At 57.0% G+C, this 17,548-nt stretch overlaps 8 protein-coding genes across 8 annotated transcripts; 5 read left to right on the plus strand and 3 right to left on the minus strand.

Moving 5' to 3' along the window:
- Positions 1 to 1,067: 1,067 nt before the first annotated feature.
- On the minus strand, positions 1,068 to 2,471 carry MKK02DRAFT_43473 (uncharacterized protein; the record flags this gene model as incomplete). The annotated part of the gene is made up of 2 exons (XM_053092442.1): positions 1,068 to 2,336; positions 2,409 to 2,471. The coding sequence occupies 2 exons, from the start codon at positions 2,469 to 2,471 to the stop codon at positions 1,068 to 1,070; spliced, it is 1,332 nt and encodes a 443-aa protein (XP_052947325.1).
- A 1,037-nt stretch (positions 2,472 to 3,508) lies between these two features.
- Positions 3,509 to 4,948, plus strand: MKK02DRAFT_43474 (uncharacterized protein; the record flags this gene model as incomplete). Its single annotated transcript, XM_053092443.1, has 5 exons — positions 3,509 to 3,643; positions 3,732 to 3,963; positions 4,009 to 4,102; positions 4,153 to 4,501; positions 4,550 to 4,948. 5 exons carry the CDS (start codon positions 3,509 to 3,511, stop codon positions 4,946 to 4,948), a joined length of 1,209 nt encoding a protein of 402 aa, XP_052947326.1.
- Positions 4,949 to 5,258: 310 nt separating this feature from the next.
- Positions 5,259 to 7,058, plus strand: MKK02DRAFT_36463 (putative subunit of heteropentameric replication factor C (RF-C); the record flags this gene model as incomplete). Its single annotated transcript, XM_053089427.1, has 8 exons — positions 5,259 to 5,344; positions 5,435 to 5,546; positions 5,613 to 5,719; positions 5,787 to 5,888; positions 6,016 to 6,211; positions 6,422 to 6,595; positions 6,711 to 6,863; positions 6,942 to 7,058. The coding sequence occupies 8 exons, from the start codon at positions 5,259 to 5,261 to the stop codon at positions 7,056 to 7,058; spliced, it is 1,047 nt and encodes a 348-aa protein (XP_052947327.1).
- Positions 7,059 to 7,182: 124 nt separating this feature from the next.
- Positions 7,183 to 9,146, minus strand: MKK02DRAFT_36476 (phosphatidylserine decarboxylase-domain-containing protein; the record flags this gene model as incomplete). The annotated part of the gene is made up of 5 exons (XM_053089430.1): positions 7,183 to 7,863; positions 8,086 to 8,343; positions 8,393 to 8,623; positions 8,682 to 8,872; positions 8,921 to 9,146. The coding sequence occupies 5 exons, from the start codon at positions 9,144 to 9,146 to the stop codon at positions 7,183 to 7,185; spliced, it is 1,587 nt and encodes a 528-aa protein (XP_052947328.1).
- A 301-nt stretch (positions 9,147 to 9,447) lies between these two features.
- MKK02DRAFT_43477 (uncharacterized protein) lies at positions 9,448 to 11,149 on the plus strand (the record flags this gene model as incomplete). The annotated part of the gene is made up of 5 exons (XM_053092444.1): positions 9,448 to 9,513; positions 9,558 to 9,623; positions 9,676 to 10,053; positions 10,105 to 10,141; positions 10,176 to 11,149. The coding sequence occupies 5 exons, from the start codon at positions 9,448 to 9,450 to the stop codon at positions 11,147 to 11,149; spliced, it is 1,521 nt and encodes a 506-aa protein (XP_052947329.1).
- Positions 11,150 to 11,625: 476 nt separating this feature from the next.
- MKK02DRAFT_43478 (S-adenosyl-L-methionine-dependent methyltransferase) lies at positions 11,626 to 12,703 on the plus strand (the record flags this gene model as incomplete). The annotated part of the gene is made up of 5 exons (XM_053092445.1): positions 11,626 to 11,725; positions 11,806 to 12,013; positions 12,080 to 12,427; positions 12,485 to 12,619; positions 12,676 to 12,703. The coding sequence occupies 5 exons, from the start codon at positions 11,626 to 11,628 to the stop codon at positions 12,701 to 12,703; spliced, it is 819 nt and encodes a 272-aa protein (XP_052947330.1).
- Positions 12,704 to 13,038: 335 nt separating this feature from the next.
- On the plus strand, positions 13,039 to 14,703 carry MKK02DRAFT_43479 (O-methyltransferase-domain-containing protein; the record flags this gene model as incomplete). The annotated part of the gene is made up of 4 exons (XM_053092446.1): positions 13,039 to 13,118; positions 13,357 to 13,521; positions 13,574 to 13,921; positions 14,676 to 14,703. 4 exons carry the CDS (start codon positions 13,039 to 13,041, stop codon positions 14,701 to 14,703), a joined length of 621 nt encoding a protein of 206 aa, XP_052947331.1.
- An 85-nt stretch (positions 14,704 to 14,788) lies between these two features.
- MKK02DRAFT_43480 (uncharacterized protein) lies at positions 14,789 to 15,823 on the minus strand (the record flags this gene model as incomplete). Its single annotated transcript, XM_053092447.1, has 1 exon — positions 14,789 to 15,823. One exon carries the CDS (start codon positions 15,821 to 15,823, stop codon positions 14,789 to 14,791), a length of 1,035 nt encoding a protein of 344 aa, XP_052947332.1.
- Positions 15,824 to 17,548: the final 1,725 nt, after the last annotated feature.

Below are 17,548 nucleotides of genomic sequence, written 5' to 3' on the forward strand. Positions count from 1 at the left end.
AGGAGCAGCGCTCGATCCAGCGCCTCCAGCCCCAGCCCCTCCATCATCCTCATCCGCCGCTCCGTCCGTCTCGAGGTCGATATCCACGACGAAGCAGTTCCCCGCTAGTGTAAGCGTAGCTTTAAGAAGGCCGAACTGCGAGTCCTCGTGGTATGTTTCTATCCCGAGTGATTCCGCCAGGCGAGGGAGGAGCTGCACGGGAGGAAGAGAGATCCGGGATGACGGGAGCTGAGCCAGGGTGGAAGTCGTCGGGCGGAGACATGCTGGATTGAGGGCGATGGACAAAGGTAAGAGTACACTCTGATGCGTAACTCTATATAGCGAGTCAGCCTCGTTCTCGCCTTGGAGTGAGAAGAGAAACGTACACCTCTTTCAGAGCTCTCGAGAGCTTGCCCCAGTCCCCTTCCCTAGCTACCAACCTCTCTTTCGCCTGCTCCACGCAGACACGCATTGCCCGAACAGCTTCCAATTGGCTCTCCACCGACTGCAAAGTGGAGGCTTTGCCTTTGCCCTTGTCTTTCCATCCTGCGGTGCCCCGATTCCCCGGGAGAGGGGCGTAAGGGTGCAGGTATGCCGGGGGGAGGGCGAGGGCGGGGTTGGTCAGGTATTGGAGGTGAGTCAGAAGTGTGGGTGGGGGCTGTCTGGAGGGGCCGGCGGTAGCCGTCGATTGAGCCATCGTAGTACAGCTCTGCGAAGCCTGTGGGGCCGACTTCGCCGGCTTGTGTATGATGGTAGAGGTGAAAGACAGTCAAGAGCTGATTCTGGCCAAAGATCTGAAGCTGAGCCGCTGAGTTCCTCGGCGGCATCCGTGCGCAGGTCAAGCTTCAAGCCTCGCCTAGCCAGGCCTAGCCCAGCCTCGCCGATCAGCGCTCAGAAGGGTCCACCCAGTACCTACAGCGCGCAGCGCTTGGAGGACCAGGGCATACGAAGGCATGGACTGTTACATGTGTTGAGCGCTACAAACCTTGTGTAAACTACCCGTCAACTAAAATATATCGCCCAAAAGTGTTCATGTCTACTTCCTGCCATCGCATCTCTCTGACACTCTGACACCCTGGTTCCCCGTCCTACTCAAAGTTCCCGCCCAGGCCATTCACCAGCCCCCCTACGAGACTCCTCTTGATACTCATCCCCTCCCTATACCTGCACAATATCCACTGTCCCTGCCCCCTACTATGCGCCGCCCGGATGACCAGCTCCGCCGCCATCCTCCCCGTATTGATCCTATTCTCTCCATCATTATCCGTGCCCGGATCCAGCTGATTCCGGAGTGCGCGCCAACTATCATCCAGGAGGAGATAGTCGCTGTCCGAGAGGGCGGTAAGGGAGTCGGGGTGGGCGCCGCCAAAGGAACAGGGGAAGGACTGGCATAGCCTCGTCGCGAAGATAAGGAGACCCGGGTCGTTGACGACGTGCGAGTCGGAGAGGTGGCAGCATTGTTTGAGACGCGTGAGGAGTTCTGGTTGCGCCGCGGTAGTGTGGGAAATGTGGGAATTGTGGGAAGTGTGAGAAGTAACGGGTGGGGAGAGGGGGGAGGAGTGAGAGGGACCGCCGAGCGGGTGAGAGTGCGAGTGCGAGTCGTGGTGGTGTAAATGGGTATCGTGAGAGTGTTGACGCGGCATAGGGGGTAATTGATGCGGGTGCGGCTGGGGTGGTTCCTCGTACAGATTGAACATATTGGAGAAGTTGGGGGTACCGCCAGCGGATGGTTTGAATATGGCCGATTCAAAGTCGTTGAATGGGTTGTCGGGGGATAAGGGACCGTCAAAGGGGAGAGGGAGTTGATAGTTGTATTGCCCGTCCGGTGGGTTCTGGAACAGCGGGAGAGGGAGACCCGGGTTTTGCGGGAGGGGCGGTAATGAGGGTACCCCGTTGTGCTTTGGCGAGATGGTAGATGTGTCCCTCGCTGTCCTCCTTGATCCGCCTCCTCCGCCACCCTCGTGCTCATCCCCTCCATCTCCGTCTAGATCGTGATCCGACGCCAGCTCCATATCCGCCTTATCATTGGGATCACTTGGCAGTCCCAATTCCTTATTCTGCTTTTCGCGCGCCCGCGCAGCCTCCCGCCTCGCCCTCACGCGCTCCGACATCGGCACCCCTCCTTCTCTCAACGACTTGCCACGCCCAGTGGGCCCAGTCCCGATCTTGGGTCGATCCGCCTCGGGGATATTGAGCAACCGTCGTAATTGACTATTCTCCGCTTCGAGCGCGTTGATCCGTTCTTCGAGTGAAGCGAGATGTTCTGCGCGACGAAGACGGAACGCGCGTTGAACTTCACGCGCGCGGGAGGGAGGGAGGTGATCGTTGGGTTTCCGACCGCGAGGCTCGTGCCGGTCCTACCTTGTCAGCGCGGTGCACGAGCGGGAGCGGGATTAGAAGGGGGGAAGAAGGGTGGGAGGGTGACATACCTTGTGAGGACCGGCCGGGGCGGAAGATGAACCGAGGGGCGTCGACATGCCCGAGTCTGACATGCTTTGGCTCTGTCTGGCCCTTGTCTGTCTGAGCTGTCTCTTGTGTCGATAGAAGGAGTGGGGATAGATAAGATAGTGGGTATTGACAATAGTGAGTGGTGGTGTGCAAGAGGTGAGCTGTGATTTGACCTGTGTTGCAAAAAAGCGGCTCTGCGACGGCGAGCTAACGGGACGGAACCTATTTTTGGATCATCTGTCCGGCACTCGCCGCTTTTACTTCCGGTGTTGACATGACCCCTTTACGGTACTTTCAAGGGGTAAATCTGAAACGCACTAAGAGAAACTGGGGTTGTCGTTTGGGATGAGCTCGGTCATCTCGAGCACTGGGAACAAGTTGTGGAGCAACAAAGTCATAGCAGCGACCATCAAGAAAGAGTCCAGACACAAAGGTCAATCTCACGTTGACACTACATACAACTCAGGCAGTCTCATCCTTGCTCAACGAACAGAGCTCAACCTTCTGCGCATCGCTCAACTTGCTTCACTCGTCGCGGAGCAACCTCCCTGCGTCGAAACAGGTCCGAGCGCCCCTATACCCCAGCTTTAGCGTCAAACCTTATCAACAACATCGACATCTCCACTCCACACTTTGGCGTCTTGCCTCCGCCGCCGAGGTCCCACTTCCATCACCTGACATCCTTCACCACTTCTCGCCCTTACCACGCAGCGTTTCACTCTCACTGGCTCGACTTCCTTTGATCCCCCATCTCCCGTTCACTCATCGTTGAATATCTCTCTCAACCTCCCATCACCCTCGGACCAATTCGCTTCTCTCCTTGAGCCAACCAAAACTGTCTCACTACTCGTAGACATACCACCCATCCCCGCCTCACTCGGGTCTTTTCCAAGACAAGAACCGGACTTCCAGGCCCATTCACAGCCCCGTCGAGGACTTCGCCGCTGGCCGGCCTAATCTCAACTCCGAGTCAAACAACCCCCAAACTCCTCCTTGGCTACTACGACAACCCGTCATCCACATTCCCAATCCATCCCATATCTACGCTCTCACTCTCTCGTCAACAGTATCATCAGCCAACATGCGTCCCGTCATTGTTCTATCGATGATCCTTCCGCTCGTACTGGCGCACACATCAGGGATGGACCGGCGCACCAGGCATCCGGATGCCAAGAGGCAGCTCCTAGGTGGCGGCGAGGAAGACCCAGATACAGCTGTAAGTTCACTTTATACCCTGCTAGTTTGTGGATCCGGGCCGACCATGCTAGCTCCCAGAACCAGTAGAGCCGGATCTGACACCTCAGTCGACATCATCCTTTGCGGTCGTTGCTCCTCCTCGGTCTACCACGCCTCCCGTTGTCGCCACGTCAACGCCGGTTGGGACGACGGCCCGCCCTACATCCTCCAGGAGTAGCGTGCTGCCAACTAGCGTAATCGGGACGAGTAGTGCGGTGTCGCCTACTGGGGCGGCGGTATCAGGGTCGGGGTCGTTGAGTGGGAGTGCGTCAGCGTCGAGCGTGTCTGGGTCGCTGAGCGGTATGTCCTCTTCTCCGCTGGAGTATGCAGCAGCTGACTATCAAGGCTCAATGTCTGCGAGTGCAAACGCAACATCATCCGCCTCGTCCTCCGCAGCTGCCGCTTCTTCATCCGCCTCATCATCCATGTCCGTGTCTCAGTACGTTCCCACTCCCCACCCTCGCTTCTCTGACCTTTGCTGATCACCAGAATCCTCCACACGTCGGTAGACGAAGGCGGCCGCGTCGTCATCGTCACGCAATATTACACTCCCTCCGCCTCCCCCGTCTCGTCCGCCGCAGCCGCAGCTTCCTCTTCCTCCCCACCCACGACCGACGCCCCCGCGCTGTCCATCCCCGCCATCATCGGTATCTCGGTCGCTGTCGGTGTGGTCATTCTCGGCCTGATCGGATGTGCTGTGTGGCGGATGAAGAGGCGCGGGAGCGATGAGGACGAGGCGATCCGATGGCCGGAACTCAATAGGCACGGCGATAGCGATACGCATCACGCCCTTCCTGCTCGCGCTACAGGCAAACACGGGATCGAGACCGATGCTCTCGTACGTCTACTGTTTCCGCTCCACGTCTCGAGCTGTACTGACCAACAGGAACGTTCCCTCTCCAACTCGTCCGATGTCTACATGTCCCAAACACACCACGCCCGACCCCCATCCATGCCCATGGCGCTCAACGGCTCCAACTTCGGCGCGACCTCTGCCCTCGACTACGACTACGCCGAGAAGGACCTCACGCCCAATCCGTCCCCGCCCGTCACTCACGCCGTGGGGTACGACTATGGCTACCCCGCATATCCGGTTCATCCCGCTGGCGTGCATGGTGTTGCGGATGGGTATGAGCACGAGGACTATGCGAACCTTCCACCTCCGATGGGGACGCAGTCAAACACTACTCCTGCGGGATTGTATGAGAGCGATTCGGAGGGAGATCATTTGGGTGCAGGGGGTGCGAAAGTAGGGGCCGGGGCGCCGCCGGTTTATAGGGGCTAGGCTAAGCTGGGTTAGCTCGACCTTTGTTAGATTGTGATTATTCTTCATGCGTCAGGATTCGGAGTGGACGATGTATAGATATATATTACCCTTGATGGGCTACAGCTGCGTGTTTAGACGTTCGAAAGAGACCCTTATAGCGCACCGGCCTGGCCAAGCAGGACAGCCCCGGCTTCCGACGGAACGCGACGCGCTTCACTTGCTCGCGTTCGCGCGCCGCCGACCTGACCGCAACTTCTTGCTCCTCTAACATACCTTCTTCTTCTTCCTTGTCACAGTACCTCTCGCCCTTCAGTCCAGCTCACGCACAATGACGACGGCGGGCTCGTCCTCCAGCGCCAAAGCCCGAGTGGCTATCGGCAAGAATATCAATGTGGAGACGTACGAGATGCCATGGTATGTCCCTGTCCATTACTCCATGTTCCACGGGGAAGAAGTGATCCTGCCTCCATGAGCTACATCACGGATATGAGACTGATGGGTCAGGGTGGAGAAGTATCGTCCGCTATTACTGGACGATATAGTCGGCAACTCGGATACAGTCGAGCGGTTAAAGGTGATCGCGGAGGATGGGAATATGCCTCATATTATCATATCGGTACGTCCAGCTCCTTGACTCCTTTCCACTTCTCAAGCGTGGACAGGCAGCGAGCTGATAAGCTAGGGCATGCCAGGTATCGGCAAGACGACGTCTATACATTGTCTAGCGCACGCTTTACTGGGGGATGCGTACAAGGAGGGTGTACTGGAGTTGAATGCGTCGGATGAGCGGTATGTCCAGCTTTCCCCCGACCTCTCTAGCCTCACGAGTCGAAGAGGCCGCAAGCTGACAATGTAGAGGTATCGATGTGGTACGGAATAAGATCAAGTCGTTTGCGCAGCGGAAAGTGACGCTGGCGGATGGGAGACATAAGATTATTATTCTGGACGAGGCGGACTCGTGAGTCCTTTTCTCCGCTCCTATTTGATCTTCCCTCATCTCGCGCCTGACTGATTGTCTGTCTCGTGGCTCACATCTCTCCTATCGTGCATACTGAGGGCGTGGACCCATGCTGACCACTCCTCAGGATGACATCCGGTGCGCAACAAGCCCTCCGCCGAACCATGGAGATCTACAGCAACACGACCCGATTCGCCCTCGCGTGCAATATGAGCAATAAGATCATCGAGCCGATCCAGTCCCGGTGTGCTATTCTGCGGTATGCCAAGTTGAAGGATGCGGAGGTGATGAAGCGGTTAAAGGAGATCTGCGAGTTTGAGGAGGTGAGTCGATGGAGAGTATCGGCTGGCGTGTGCATGGCGTTATGGGTGATGGGGACGGGCGATGGAAGATGGTAAGGGGGTTGCGGATGAAGGACGAAGGAGAAGGAGAACTGAGGGTCGAGAACAGGAGCTCGTCAGCGCGGAGTGGCGGGAATCGGAAGAAGGAGTGGTCTGCTGGTTGGAACTGGCTGTGCCATAGCTGACGCCCAGGTCAAATCCAACGATGAAGGTCTCCAAGCGCTCATTTTCACCGCCGAAGGCGATATGAGACAAGCCATCAACAACCTCCAATCCACTTGGTCAGGATTCGGATTCGTATCCGCCGATAACGTCTACAAGATCTGTGATCAACCACATCCGCACAAGATCCGTGCTATGATCAGGGTATGTCCCCATCCTCCTCCTTCCCGTTACCCAGACCAGTGCGCGCTCGGGCAGAAGCGCTCGAGAAGAAGGATTACAGATGTTGAATAAAGCGATAAACCCGGCTGACAGTCAGGAATGCCAAAAAGGCGATATTGACTCGGCGCTCGCAAGAGTAGGCGAGCTCTGGGATCAGGGGTACGCCGCGGTAGATATCGTGACGACCATTTTCAGAGTGACCAAGACGGTCGAGGAGTTGCCCGAGTATCTCAAGCTGGAGTTTATCAGGGTGGGTCCCTTTCTTCCTACTGCTAGCTTCCGCCGAGGTTGAAGAAATACGTGAGCGATGCCAGCGCTGACAAGGCAGGAGATCGGCTGGACACATATGCGGATATTGGAGGGCGTGGGAACACTGACTCAGCTCGGTGCGATGATTGCGAGGTTATGCAAGCTGAGCACGGCGCCGCATATGATGACCCTGTAAGAGGGGGAGGGGAAAGAGATATGGGCAAAAAACACCCGATATGGGTGAGAAGAGCAGCCACGTCCGACAGCATGCATCTGCTGCGGCTACCTATGATCCTTCTACAATCTCTACATGATTCGCCCTATTCATCTACCAACCTCCCCATTTCCTGTCCGACCTTGACCTTATCACCCGCATTGACCGTAAACTTCCAGTTCTTTGGCGCTTCAAACACCATCACGATCGTACTCCCCAGCTTGAACCCCCCCATTTCCTCCCCAGCCAACAACGGCTGGCCCTGCAGAATCTTTGACGCCGAGGTATACACCGCCTCTGTAAACGTATGCGCCGGGTGGCTGAGTTTCCTCGTATTCGTCCGTAAATTCTCATCAAAGTTGATCATGATGGACCCCACGTTGGTCGCTCCGACAGGCACCATCGAGTAGAATCCGTATTTCCACCTTCCCAGCAACGCCACCCGTTCATTCAGGACGAAGAGGTTAGAGAGGCGATTGGCGATATAGGGGGAGACCGAGAAGAGGTCGCCGGTGAAATGACGACGGCGCTCCACGACCCAGTTGGTGGGACTGTGGAAACGGTGATAGTCGCCCGGAGCGAGGTAGACGACCATAAAGTAGAGTTTGTTGGCCGGGTTGATGAGTTTTAGGTCGCGGCCACGTTCGGTGACGCTGGACAGGGCGGACGAGCCGAGGGAGATGGCGACCGAGGTGTCGTGCGTCACGTCCGAGGCGGAGGAGCGGTGAGAGGCATCGACCTCTTCCCCGTTGGCCTGGGTCTCGGAGGGGATCTCGGTGGTCCCCTCCTCGGACTCATCTGCCGCCATGGACGAGGTATTCCCTGATGACTTTCTCCGCCAGAACGCCCATCCCCTCCCCTTGCCTGCACCATCGCCGACCTCCTCTCCCGAAGAGACAGAAGCAGTATCCACCGTATCCCCCTTGGCCGCCTTGTCCCCCTTGGACCGCTTCCAGAACTTCCATCCCTCCCCTCCGATGCCCCACCGCACCCACTTCTTCCGCGTCACCCTCTCCTCCTTCGTCTCCCGCCCGCTCCCCATGAGTTTGTCGATCGAGTAGGGGATATCGTTGATCGTCGCGAAATTCTCATCGTCCACGAATTGGACGCCTGCATCGCCTCTCCGAACCACTTCCGACTTTTCACCCACCGCCTCGCCCTCCTGTCCTAGAAGGGCGCCAAGAGAGTAGGTTATTCCCTTGACTTGCTCGACGCGCTCGCCCGTTATTTCACCAAAGTGGAGGACACGGCCATCGGCTGGTGAGACCTGCCAAGTCAGCTTTGCCACCAAAAACGCTGTGCACAATGTAGCTCACCATGGCGGCGTCGGATATTGGACGAGCTCCTTCTCTGAGCTGACGGTAGAAGAAGTCTCCGAGACTCTCGTACGAGGCCAGATCTTGCGGTACCTCGGATAGATCGCACCCGAAAATATAGGAGTACAGCCGGAACCCGTACGGCCTGAACCAAACGGGCAGGACCAGGCCGTTCAGGTAGCCCCATAATTGGGATAACGACCGTAATGGCAACGCACCAAGCACTCGGACCTGTGGATCAGCTTGACTCAGTCCTAGCTGCAACCTCGAAGGGCAAAGAGAAGCTCACCTGCCATGGCCCATCCACATTCCTAGCTTTCAAGACCGCCCCCTGTTCCCCCTGACTAGTCACTTCAAACGTCTCCGATCCCGGCCCTCCCATCTGCTTCCGTAGCTGCACAGCAAGGATGACGATAGCCCCGAGAGCTATGGGTATAGGATACCATCTCGTCGGCGTTTTGGCGGCTTGCTTCATTTTGTCTGGGATCGTGAGCTCGGGCTGCCTTTAATTCCCATCGAAGGACATACCTCCATAGGAATCGTCATTTTTAGGTCCGCCATTTGAAGAAGCCGAGGATGAGGATGAAGATGAACTCGGCCGATCATGATGTGGTGGAAGAGGGGGTGGGAGCTGCGAGTTGAAGCGGACGAGGGGTCGGGAGGGGAGAGGTATTGGGCGGAAAGCCAGACGATGGGACGCTGCTGGACGTATCCGGAGCGATCCGAGCGGTAATATGGGTCTGAGACCCGGCATCTTTGCCGTTAGAGCCCTTGTAGATGGCGGTTAGCTGTAGGTTGTATATGTACCGTGGACATACAGATGAAGACTCTGCAGAGCTGCTTGTCTCTTCGGCACGACCAAGCGTCATCTCGGCTGGCGGCGATGACCGAAGAGCAGTGACGTAAAGGCACGTCCGCCAGGTCCACTGGACGCGCAAGGTATAACTTTTGACTGTAACCTTCCTTCACCCGCATCTTTGCCTACATACCAATCTCAGTATAGCTGCAGAAGAGGCGGGGCTAAGAGGAGCTCCTGAAAAGCTGGCTCTAGCGATATGATGGACACCAGTCGACTCCTGACGGCTCTGCAGCGGGAGTTCCCCGCTCCAAAGATTGATCCGGTCGGTCCTTCCCCCTTCGCTTGAGGGCCGTGCTGACTAGGTAGGCATGGGTTCAAGCCTGTGCGGATGCTCTCGCAGATGATGGGCAGGATCCATCGTTCGCGAATGTGGTGAGTTGTGCTATTGACTCCTCCTGCGAGAGTGACTACAGCTCATACCCAGCGCGAGCAATACCTCTTCTCCGACCTCGCCGCCTCGACCCTCCCCTCCTCGCTGATCCCCGCTGAACCGCACAACATCGTCCTCTTCCCCACTCCCACCCTCGTTCAACTGCTCAGTATCACGGAGATAGGCTACTCTGCTTTCCAGCTGCAGACGATCCAAGAACAGCGGAAAGATGTTCTGTCTGGCGTAACGAGGATCAGGCGGATGGGGGACGAGGAGGACGAGAATGGGGATCTGGAGGATGAGGGAAAACTGCCGGTGTATCCAAGAGGAATGTTGAAGATGGAAGTGACGGATGGGGAGCGGTGTTTGAAGGCGATGGAGTATAAGCGGCTGGATGGGATCAAGTTGGCGGAGACGCCGCTGGGGGCCAAGGTGAGCTCGCGAGTATTAGAGAATGCAGGATGCCAACAGCTGACGAGGTAGCTTGTGCTGCACAGAGTCAAGACTCTACGGGCTACTTGTACGTCCCCAGCTGAGATACTAGCTGATCTCAGTACTGCTCGATCCTGACAATACTCGTTTCCTCGGGTACGAAGTCAGCCATCTCGAAGCGGATCAACCTACCAAGTTTACCAACTCACTCCTCCGTCGAATGGGCAAGCCAGTCCCAGAAGATGACGAAGAGGGAGCTCCACCGCCAGACGAAGCCCCCCCGCCTGCGGCACGACGCCGGGCGGAGCCTGCACCTGCAGTAGCACCTCAGCGTCAGGCTGAGCGTCCAGCTCCGGCACGTGCAGCTGCCGCTGCAGCACCGGCTCGGCGCATCACTATCCCCCCTCCACCTGCTACGGCCGGCCCGAGTCGCCCTCGTTCTGCCGCGACATCGGTCGACGTTCCTTCCCCATACTTCCAATCCCGCACCCAAGCCACCGCGTCCTCGTCCCGTCCTGCTGCTCGTTCAACTACAGCAGCTACAGCGGCTTCTCCGCGCGTTGTCCAACCGGTGGAGGATGACGAAGAGGACGATATGATGGATTATGACGAGTCCTTCATGCGGCAGCTCGACGCGGCGGAGGCGAGAGCTACATCTGCCCGGCCACAACCTCAGGCGAAGCGGAATCAGGATCAGTCGAGCGATTATGGCCTGGATGATATCGATGAGGATATGCTGGGGCAATTGGAGGCGGTCGAGAGGGCACAGCAGGAGCGGCACCAGCAGCAGCAGCAATGGTCTACACGGCACTCAACGGCGGTACCGTCGAGGAACGCAGTGGCGGGAGGGAGAAGAGGAGGCGGTGGAGGGGCAGGGGAGGCACCGTGGATCATGGACGATGATGACGATGATGAGGTGGAGGAAGCGGTAGGATACTCCAGGTCGAGTAGTACGGTCCGGGCTGCGGCGGCAGGGCGGGTATCAGCGCCGAGCGGAGGGAGAGGGGCGGCGCCAAAGAAGAAGGCGAAGAAGGGGGTCAGAGAGGAGGAGAAGGAGAATTGGCCAGATGTAATCGAGATTTCGGACTCGGAGTGAGGTGGGGCCGAAGGAGGGGCGGCGGACGTGGGTAACTAGGCCTTATACGAGCTGCTGAGTGTTGTATAAACGCGCAATAGTGGCGCAATGTATCATATGGTGGGCTCTATAGCTCTTTCGGGTTTCGGTACTCGGTTACTCCCCCACCCGAACGCTTCGGCCGAATAGCCGGACCGACCGAGCCTTGTGCGCAGCTTGCTCTCGTCCTTGTCTTCCTCCATCATACCCATCTCGGCATCCCCAACAGCTGCTCAGCCTCAGAGATTCAAGACGTGTCCGTCCAGTACATCATATTACCGTATCTGAGCGGTCTTTGATCCGCCTGACCCGGACACGACTTCATGAAGCCACAGATCCGCTTCCTATCGCAGATCCGGTCCTGCTCTACAAGGCGGTCCATCTTTCGGACTTCAGCTCGACATCCTCGTACCCTTCTCGCTCACCCGTCCTCAGACGTAGAGCTGCCGTATAGGTCTATGTCGTCAGCGACGGCAGGGACTTCTCGGGGGGTGGACGTGGCAACCTATCATAGGCCGCACTTCCCGCCGGATAGCTCCAGCGAGGAGAGCAGCACTCGTGAGTTGCCTGACAGGCTTTGAAGGCATCAGACACAAAGTCGAAGCCATTTCATTGAGTTTTGGGCTGACTAGTCTTAGTCACTGCAGCGAAGACGGACAAATACCTCGAGTCCCGCCTCTCCCATATGGAATATGCTGCTGACCCGTCCCTCGCCCGAGGACAAGAACGGGCGAATGCAGCTGGGATGCCCAAGATCTCTGTCAGTCCGATGCAGGGGCAGTTCCTCAGTGTATTAGCGAGGGGAATGAGGGCGGAGAAGATCCTCGAAATAGGGACTTTGGCCGGGTATGTCACATCCTCGTCGAGCTCTCTGATATCTTCGTGACAGGAGCATCAAGCTGATACATCCAGCTACTCGACTACGTTCCTCGCCCGTTCTCTCCCTTCTCATGGCCGTATCGACACCCTCGAATTCTCACCCCTGCACGCCCGTATAGCCCAAGAGAATTTTATCGATTCCGACCTCTACCCGTTCCCTACCATCCACATCGGACCCGCACTGGATATCCTCCGAGATCCGAACGGCGCATTCGCGAGTCCGCCAGGGACGGAGGAGGGTCTACCGGTCGATGAAAGAGGGTACGATCTGTGCTTTATCGATGCTGATAAGGGGGGGTATTATGGGTATTGGTTGGAGTGTCTCAGATTGACGAGGAAGGGGGGGATGATTATTCTGGATAATGCGATACAGGATGGGAGGTACGTCCGGCAGGAAAAAGAAGAGGAGGGGGATGAGGGAGGAGAGCTGACGGGTAGGATCACGCTGGACAAGAATGTGGAGGGACAGCATGATGTGTCGGGGTTGCGGAAGGTGTATGACTGGGTCAAGGAGGATGGGGGCAAGACGGTATTGATGAGTGGGATACAGACTGTCGGGGGCAAGCATTGGGAGTGAGTCTGATCAGCTTCCTCCAGTGACAGTGTCGTGGGACAAGCTGACTGGGTAGCGGCTTTGCCATCGCTGTCAAGTTGTAATATACCGGGAGAAGGGTTCCTGAGACGGGATCTACATCTGTATGTATCTTCATTGATCTTCCTTTGAAGCTCACGGGTCTGGCGTCAGCGCATGTACTGCCATGGACTTGAGATCGAAGGGTCACTGATCGTCGCGCTAACCAGTGCGGATCGGACGGACCATCGTCGCGCCAAGCAGCTTAAGGGCATCCTCAGCGAAACCCACCTGATAAGACCCTTTGTTCTCATCTCCTTTGTTCGTTTGTCTATGTGAGCTTATGAGAAACGCTGTGTCTACGGAGGGACTCTCTTCGACCGTTTACTGGACCTTCTATCCAGAGACCCGCAATCCAATCATGGAGGCCATATACTCTCGCCACCTTCTGCCTGTAAACAGGGGGCTGCAGGGGGAGGGGGATACCTTGTCCACCACCCTGTGAGCCGGCCCTTCTGACCAGACAGCAGCGGCGCCATCACAGTATGTTCGGCCAACCTTCCCACCTGATGTGACTGGACGCGCCCCTGAGACGAGGTGTGAGTACTGACTTCTCCTGGACCCTATCTCATGCTCATATGCTCACATCGTATGACGAAGAGCGGCTGACCTTGGCCTATGCTGATACAGCTGCAGTGACCGCAGCAAGCACTGACAAGTACCTCGAAGCTCAGCTTAGTCATCCCGACTACGCGGCTGAGCCATCCATCGCCAGAGGGCTGAAGAGAGCCGTCGATGCTGGAATCGAGAACATGGCCGTTAGCGCGATGCAAGGTCAGTTTCTCAGCGTTCTTGCGAGGGGGATCAAGGCGGAGAAGGTCCTCGAAATTGGCACATTGGCAGGGTGAGTTGATATCGATTGCTACGTGACTCGGGCAGGACTGACGATCCCATAGCTACTCTACCACTTTCCTCGCTAGATCTCTCCCGTCTCATGGTCGGCTCGACACCATCCAGTCCGATCCTCTACATGCAGAGACGGCTCGAAGGAACTTTATCGACTCAGCCCTTATCCCTCTGCCGACTGTGCACGTCGGTAACGCCCTCGAGCTCCTCCGGGACCCCAAGGGTGCCTTTGCAAATCCCCCAGGAACCAGCGAGGGCCTGCCTGCAGACGAGCGGGGCTACGACTTGTGCTTCATTGATGCGGATAAAACCAACTATTTCGGGTACTGGATCGAGTATCTGAGGTTGACAAGGAAGGGGGGGCTGGTCGTTATTGACAACGCGATCCAAGATGGAAGGTGAGTCTTGTTAGAAATACGACTCCTCAGCGGGAGCTCGGTAGCGAGGCTACTCGGAAGCGAGCTCGGTACCGCGTAGGAACCCCTACACGGGACCGAGTAGGCGCACCTCCAGTATGGAGAGTGCGACGTATGAGTGCGACACCTGGTGCGAGATCCCATGCCGAACAGCTCAGGAGAGTGTGGCATGTCAGTGTGGCGGACCGAGTGTGGCGCCGACAGCACAGTAGGAGCTCCTATGCAGTATAGGAGCTCAGAGGGATTCGCAGGTCTGAAGAGAACTCCCTATAGCACATAGGGACTTGCTATAGTTAGTAGGGACTTCCTATAGCTTGTAGGGGATTGCGTAAGAACTTCCTATAGCTTGTAGGGACTTGCTATAGTTAGTAGGGACTTCCTATAGCTTGTAGGAACTTGCTATATACTGTAGGGACTTCCTACACTATGTAGGAAGTCGCCAGGCTGGAGTATATAAGAAGGTCATGTCGAGCCAGATGCATCCCCAGTCTGCTCTTGAAAACTTAACAAGTCTCTCGTCCCGGCGAGAAGCGGTAAGCGCTAATGGGGAAGGATCCAGCTCGAAGAGAACGTCGAAGGTCAGGACGACGTGATGGCTCCGGAAGGTGTACGACTGGGTCGAGGAGGATGCGGGGAAGACGGTGTTAATGAGTGCCATCCAGACCGTGGGGAGCAAGTACTGGGAGTGAGTGATCGATGCTGCTTGTGATGGGTCAGGCGTCAGCTGATCTGTCAGTGGCTTCGCCATCGCCGTGAAGCTATGAGAGTGCTTGGTGAAGCGACCTGTGAAAGACTACTTGTATTGATCTGCCCTATGTAGCTGATGTCTTAATGTCCTTACTCATGACCCTACTTCTTCTTCTTGTTCTTCTTCTTGCCACCCCCTCCGCCCCCGCCGCCGCCACCTCCCCCTGCATCGCCACCCGCGCCCGTACCCGCCTCCCCACCCTCTTCTCCCTCCTTCTCCCCATCCTCACCGTCCTCGCCTTCTTCCCCGCCCTCTCCACCCTCCCCTCCCTCCCCATCCTCCCCGCCTCCCCCTTTCCCCTTCTTCTTCTTGCCACCAGGTACGGGTGGAAGCACACCCTCCGGCATCGCAGCCCCGAACGTTTTCCCATCTTTATCAGGCAAGACCTCTCCGCCCCAGCCATACCCCGTCCACCCCTCCGTGCCCCACTGTGGACTCTTCCAGCCGATCGCCTCGGGTGTCTTGCCCGCCAGGTAGTCCTTGAACGCCGGCAGATCCGGGTAGTGCACGATGACGGGCCGGCCGGAGAGGGTGGAGTGTTCTTTCGCCTGCTGCTCTATGGGAGTGAGGGCGTTTTCGAAGGGAGAGACGAAGCGGTACCCTGCGCCGGCGGCGGAAGTGGCAGGAGAGGGCTTGGGGGCGCCGAAGATGTCGGATTCGGAGAAGGTGGGGAAGTACCGGTCGTGATGATGCCATGTGGGTTCAGCTTCGGCGATGTGAGGGACTGGTGTGGCCGCGGGTGCGGGATGTGAGGAGGGACTGTCGACGAGATCAGGATCAGGAAGGGGGAGTGGCCTGCTCTTCTTGCTCTTGAAGTCAAACCGGCTCATCCAGCCCGACTTCCCAGAGGGGGAGGCCGGAGGTTCCTCCTCATTCCCCGACTCACCACCCCTCTCTTTACTCCGCCATCCCGACTTGCTCTCCCCCTTCCCATCGTCCGGGCTACTCTGTGGCGTGGTCTCCGCAGCAGTATGGTCCGGTTTATCCGACGTAGTCGACTTGATTGAGTGAGCGAACGAGACCTTCTTTTTAAGTTTGCGGGGTGAGGTGTCGGTCACCAGGGGTTGAGGGGGAAAGGTGATCAGCGGCCCAGAGGAGGCGGGGCGGGGCTCGTCCCATGTGATGTTGAGGGGCATGGACGCTGGGGTATAGCGAACTATAGGTGATTCAGCGATTAGCAGGTGGGCCGATGAATCGGATAGCATCCGAGCTCAAGGTGCGACCCGGGATCGAGGGAGGAATCGCGTGTGTGCACACACACACATGTCAATCGTATCGATCTTGCCCCTGGCAAGAGAGCAGCTAGCAGAGCACCCAAAGTACGAAGCAGAGACTAGACGTATGCAGCCATGCCTAGGCAGGTGACCTTGTTCGCCCTAATGCCGCTGTGATGATGAGTAAAACCCAGAGTCAGGAACGACAGGACGTCTCTCTCGTCGCCGGGCCATATTATACGCCTGAATATAGCTAGTCAAGGTCACTATTGAAGATACCCTATGCTCAAGGGTGGTACGATGCTGGTACCATCAGAATGCATGGGAAACGAAGGAGGTCAGGGCTCCATCTAACGAGGAGGAAGCGTGAGTCCGGTCAATTCAACCTCACCAGGCCACCCGTGGGTGTCCACTGAAAGAGATCCGAGCCTGCCGGAACACTGACTCACACGGCCGCACCAACGAGCTGTTCGGAGAACTCGCTGTTGCGGTCAAAGGTCACGGTCACAGGCTATATGATCAGTCATGTTGTATGTGCATGTGAGGCAGGATTGGCGTCGGCCGGGCGCGGTGTAGAGCAGAAAGCACTCACCTTTTGCTGGTTGGCGTAGAAAGCGGTGACCGCTGATCTCACCTGTGCTTTGTATGTGCCCATGGGGATCTCCGTGACCGCGTAGTACTGGCCTGTAGTGGATCTCCCAGACCAGGTCGAATGCGTCAGGTTGCTCGACCAGGTGGTGGTGAACGGCTGAGGTTCCTCCGTGGGAAGCGACATGACAGATGTGGCTCAAGCAGGGTGACTGTGTAGTGTGTAATGTGGCGTGAGGCGTGGTAGTAGAGGGATGATGCGAGGTGTGAGAGCGATCAGGTTGACGGGAAGGTTCTTATATAGCTCTTCGGAGGGGCACAAGGTCTTCGAAGGGGCAGCACTAAAATGACGCCATACACAGCTCCACAGAATTGCGAAGCTGCCATACGAGAAGGAGGGCTCTTTGTTAAGTTTTTCAAGAGCAGACTGGGGATGCATCTGACTCGATATGACCTCCTTATGAGTTCCAGTCTTGAACTTCCTACAGAAGTTCCTACGAGATTCTACGAGTCCCTACGAGTCCCTACGAGTCCCTACAAGTCCCTACGAGTTCCTACAAGTTCCTACGAGTCCCTACAAGTCCCTACGAGTTCCTACGAGTTCCTACACGAGTCCCTACGAGTTCCTACGAGTTCCTACAATCCCTATTGTAGGACTTCCTATGTAGCAACTCCTATGTAGGACTTCCTACAGTTCCTACATAGCCTCCATGGTCCATTGGCACTGCCACACTTGGTCCGCCACATTGACCTGCCATACTGCCCCTGCAGTACGGCATGGGATCTCGCCACTCAGGCATCGCACTCTCTATACTGTAGGTGCGCCTACTCGGTCCCGTGTAGGAGTTCCTACGCGGTACCGAGCTCGCTTCCGAGTAGCCTCGCTACCGGTCTCGCAGGACCACCCCCACTCCACCAAAGGTTAGGTTCCGGATTTCCCGAAAATCCGGTTTGAAATCCCGATCCGAGGCTCCCTCAAATCCGGATTTGCACCTAACCTCGGATTCACGCACCAGCGAATGCACCTAAACCTTCAGATTTTTTCCGGCGCCTGCGGCG

The sequence above is a fragment of the Dioszegia hungarica genome (assembly GCF_025882075.1).
Source record: "Dioszegia hungarica strain PDD-24b-2 chromosome Unknown MKK02contig_7, whole genome shotgun sequence".
Taxonomy (NCBI): domain Eukaryota; kingdom Fungi; phylum Basidiomycota; class Tremellomycetes; order Tremellales; family Bulleribasidiaceae; genus Dioszegia; species Dioszegia hungarica.